The following is a 4,724-nucleotide window of genomic DNA, read 5'->3' on the forward strand; positions in this document are numbered from 1 at the left end:
CCCACTAACAATTTTTATCAGCTGCCGCTACCGCTAGTCACATTTATACTTACAGGGTTTTCATATTTGTTTGTACTCAGGGAAATAAATGAGAACACCCACATTTCATCCCTTGAATGATTTATATAGGGTCAGATAAGTGTTGCTTAAAAAAATGAAAGGAAACAGTTATAGGATATCCACATTAGTGATTTTCGTTGAAACCTATCTTTGTCTTCCATCCTAAGTGCAGTATAGAATAGCATATATAAGCTGACAAGTGACAATACATCATTCAGAAACTAAACTGGGTGTTCTGTGATTTGTTAAAGACTCAAAATAGACATAATGCTTGAGCAAGACCATTTACTTTATTAAATCAAATGAACACATTTCTATCACATCTTAGGAAAAGAAAAAAATAATATATACTCACTCAACTAAAAACAAGAAAAAGAATAATGCTAATTAAAATGGTGCTGAACTGAGCTTATCATTAACATAGGGTCCTTAGTAACCACCAATTCGAAAACAATGTGTTAAAATAGCAAGGGACCACCGACACCGACATATTTTCCCTTTGTGTCATTCTCTATATTTGAGGACTGAAACAGGAGAGCCTCTGAGAAAAACAGAATCAGAGACATCAGCATCTTGGCAAAAACTGGCATTGCATTCTGCTGAACTAGAAAATGCATCCCACACAGAGATAACTGCTACCTGCTTTAATCACTAACTGCTACCTGCTCAGATCCATATCTACAAAGGCTAAATTTCAAGAGTATGCCTGAATAAAATTTGACTGGCTATCAGTTTTTGTTGTTTGTTTGCTTTATTGATCTACACAGTGGCTGATGGACTGAAGAGTCATATGGGGTAGCTGGTTTGATTTAATACTTTACAGATCTGTAGAGAGGCAGCAGGTATGGGTTTGTTGCTTTATAGTGCCATGGATGGGTTGCTGAATCATTATGTTGTTTATTAACAGTCTCTAAGCAAGGCCGAACTGGATCGTGAGAAGCAGATACGTTGTTCAGATCATGTTCGGACACAGCAGTGACTGAGATACGCAGCATAACAGAGAGAGATTTAGAGAGAGAGTTAAAAGAGGAGACAGATTCAAGAGGCATCAGACGGCACATGTTCCTCAAATCCCTCACTCTCTCGTACTAGTGCCCTCTCTAGGATGACACGGCCTTCTTTGTAGCGCTGGCTGTCCTCAGTGGCAAACTCATAGATCCAGCCCAGTTTACTGTTGCAGTTTTTACAACTGACATCACGCACCATATGCCTCCCTGTGAGCATTACCCGGTCCTGCACATCACTGTACTGCAAGTTCACCACCTGGAGAGGGAAACAAAAAGGTTTTATAAAATGTCAATCTCTTCCTAATGCACTACCTCTAAAGGGGAACCACAAAATAGAGATTATCTACAGTTTATAGTTTTGACCACCGTTGTGCACCAAAGCTGCTCGGTCCACTTCAAGTTTTTTTGGATTTTATTTGCTTTACAAGTGTCTCATGTGTCAAATATCCAACAGTACAGTGTAACTATGTAATATACACACTACCCCTGCTCTAAATTATACATATTCATATATCATATGTATTCTATTGGAAACCTGCAGTTCCATTTCAGGTGTTATTTTTATGAAAACATGCACAATTCATAGTACTGAAAACAATAAATGTGTATAGTTATATTATCTTATTCATGGCTGTTCAGAACCAACAAAAGAAGCTGTCAGTTTCTTCACAATTGTATGACAGCTTAGAGACAAAAGATGCATCATATTTATGCATGGCATCATATCAAATATTAGACTGTTCTTGTTTTTTCCCCAAAACAAAAACAATTATTGCTCATCTCAACTCAAACTAAGAAAAAGTGATTCTGAAAATCACGATAGATACACTTTGCATTCCCAGCACATTAACAAATAAGATTACAAAGCACTTGCCACAAACTGTATACAATCTCGCAAAAAGTTCAGAGATCATTTGGTCTCAATCTTTGCTGATTGCATTATATAAAGCCATCTGGACAACTACCAATAAAAACCCGCCAGCAGATAAAGTAACCTTGTCCCAAATGTTGTTTTAGGTACCGTATTAATCTGCCCTTACAGCCAGCCTCTTGGACATCTCTGACATTACACAATTATAGTTGTCAAAATCAGCTATTTAGAACTAAAGTCTGCATAAAAGACAAATGTTTTGATGGACAGAAACTTGCTTCTTCTAAATCATACTTGTTCTAAAAAATACTAGACATCAGACTATTCCCCTGGTTTTTAGTAGGTATTTAGGTTTTTAATCAAGTGGCCCCAAACAGTGTAATGCCATACCCCAATCTCTCTGACAGTTCTTCTATTGCCCTTTCAAATCCTAAGATGAACACTTCACTTCAGATTTATAGGTAATCAAATTGTGATTTATATTGTTAACATTCTGTATTATAAACACAATCACTTCATCTGGGTCAGGGTGATGGTAGAGCTGAAGCCTATAATGGAAACATTATATCACCTCAGATGGGACACCAGTCCATCGAAGGGCACCATGCACGCACAAACCACACAATTATTCACACCTAGGGATAATTTATCTTAGCCAATCCTCATAACATCCCGCTTTTAATAATAAAAGCAAAACTGTACCTTACGGTTACGCTGTACCCAACGTAACCTGGAGGAAATACGTGAGTATCATAAAAATGTAGTTTTGAAGCAAATTAATTAACAAAAGTTTAAAAATAGGTTTTAAAGAATGTTTTAAAGAAAAATTATATGTAGCCCTGCATTAATTACATTGTGCAACCCCCGATGTAACAGCAGTGAGCCTTCATCTAAAATGCCTGACACTAAAAATACAGAGCAAGGAACCTGAGATGCTTTGAATGTCTTCAGGCTCTTTAAAGTGCTAGGTTATTGGTTCTGAACTCTCTTCATCTCAGGTTTTCAGCTGGGCTCAGGTCTGGTAACTGAGACAACCGTGTCAAAAGCTGGATTCTGTGGACTTGGCACCATATGTTTTGGAACACTGTACTGCTAGAAGATCCAACTGCAGCCCAGTTGTAGCTTTTTAACAGAGGCAGTCAGTTTTAGACCCATCTTTTTTGACAAAAAAAAATCTCATTTTAACTCATATTAGATATTACATATTACAGTTACAACATTCTTTGAAAAAAAATGCTTTTGTTGAGCAGTGGCACTACAAGTGAGAGCAAAAGTACACCAAGTATCCATTATCAGAAATGTGGCCAATAAGGCTAAACATATTTGGTGTTGGAAGATCCTTTGGCATGTAAGACAGCAAACAATTAATAAACTGCAAGTTTAAAATGCATCTTTCAACTGAGTTGAAAATCTAATTTGAATGCTGCGTCTCCTTTTCGGTGATATGAATGTGTTCTGCTAATTTAAGAAACAAATTATTTACCATGTGCTTGAATGGATTTGATGAATGTCACATTGTGTACTTAAGCAAAACCAAAAAATGTGAACTTCACAAAGACCCAGTGTGAACTTAACGCTATCACACGCTTTACAAAAAGATACAAATTGGAGGTAATTGTTTGACCTTGTTGAAGAGAAATGCACGGCCTGTTGCTCCTGTGAAGCGTGTGGAGATAAGCTCAGAGCGATTGGTAAGTATTGTGTCACAGTTAGCACACGAGAAGAGGCGAGTGCCTCCAATGTGGTCCAGGAAGATACGGCCCATTGTGCTGCAACAAGGAAAAGAAACACTCAGAATGTAGCACAATATCAGAAATGTACTGGTGCTGAATGAACGAGACATATGACTCAGAGGACTCCATTAGATGACCTGTACAAATATGATGGTTGATTGTGGCTGGTAATTCCATGTTACAAAACTACACTTAATCCAGATAACTATTGGGATTTCACAAATATCTACAGGAATTTTGACGTCATTAAAAAATTCCATGTTTGTAGAAAATTAGGAAATGGTGAATTTAGAATTTAGAATGGTGAAGTTTCACGCCAACATTTCAGATGCCAATTTACCTTCAATGTGTTTTTAATACATTTCTATAAATACATTTAGAAACAACTTGGTTTTCAGTCAACAAAGTCAACATGTTAGCCAACTCTGACCTAACACTGAAACAATAATAGACATAGGTAAAGCTAAACGACAATAATAGTGACATGTGAATCTTTTGACACAATAAAGACACAAGACATGATCCTAGCAGGTTTGCTAACAGCTAACGTTAAGCTAACCAGTTGTTTGTATATGACGACGTCTCACCTTTTTTGTTCTTCTTGTAATTTAAATTCGCTCGTTTAAAACAGAGCTGGTTTTGTTTGACAAGTCCCTTTCACTGATTTTCGATAGTTCTTCTATCACGGTTGTCTATGCCAATGTTATTTTTCAAGTCTTTTTTTTTTTTTTCAAAGCGACCGTCTGTTTTGTTGCTATGTTGATATGCTCTCAGCTGTTCCGCAGTCTATAGCAACATCCGGTGTTGCGTCGGAAATTGTCTCCGTGTAACTCCCCACCCCACTCTGATGACATGCGCATTCGTATCGCCACTGTGAAAAAAGAATTAGAATCAGAACCAGAACCAGAAAGAGCTTTATTGCCAAGTATGCTTGGGCATACAATTCAATTCAATACAACACATTACAATAAACTAAAATACAACACATTACAATAAACTAAAATACAACACATTACAATACAATAAATTAAAATACAACACAGCACAATAAAC

At 36.9% G+C, this 4,724-nt stretch overlaps 1 protein-coding gene across 1 annotated transcript; it reads right to left on the reverse strand.

The window, feature by feature from the left end:
* Positions 1–330: 330 nt before the first annotated feature.
* On the reverse strand, positions 331–4,459 carry ypel5 (yippee-like 5). The gene is made up of 3 exons (XM_060866453.1): positions 4,259–4,459; positions 3,563–3,707; positions 331–1,323 (listed from the first exon to the last, which is right to left on the reverse strand). Exons 2-3 carry the CDS (start codon positions 3,701–3,703, stop codon positions 1,099–1,101), a joined length of 366 nt encoding a protein of 121 aa, XP_060722436.1. The 5' UTR covers positions 3,704–3,707; positions 4,259–4,459; the 3' UTR covers positions 331–1,098.
* Positions 4,460–4,724: the final 265 nt, after the last annotated feature.

The sequence above is a fragment of the Tachysurus vachellii genome, chromosome 3 (genome assembly GCF_030014155.1).
Source record: "Tachysurus vachellii isolate PV-2020 chromosome 3, HZAU_Pvac_v1, whole genome shotgun sequence".
Classification (NCBI taxonomy): Eukaryota; Metazoa; Chordata; class Actinopteri; order Siluriformes; family Bagridae; genus Tachysurus; species Tachysurus vachellii.

Bases quoted from the DNA above. Each gene is read 5' to 3' on its own strand.
- ypel5 (XM_060866453.1), bottom strand. From the start codon at position 3,703: ATGGGCCGTATCTTCCTGGACCACATTGGAGGCACTCGCCTCTTCTCG. The intron at 1,324-3,562 runs GTCAAACAATTA...TTCCCTCTCCAG, and splicing joins GTGCATTTCTCTTCAACAAG to GTGGTGAACTTGCAGTACAG.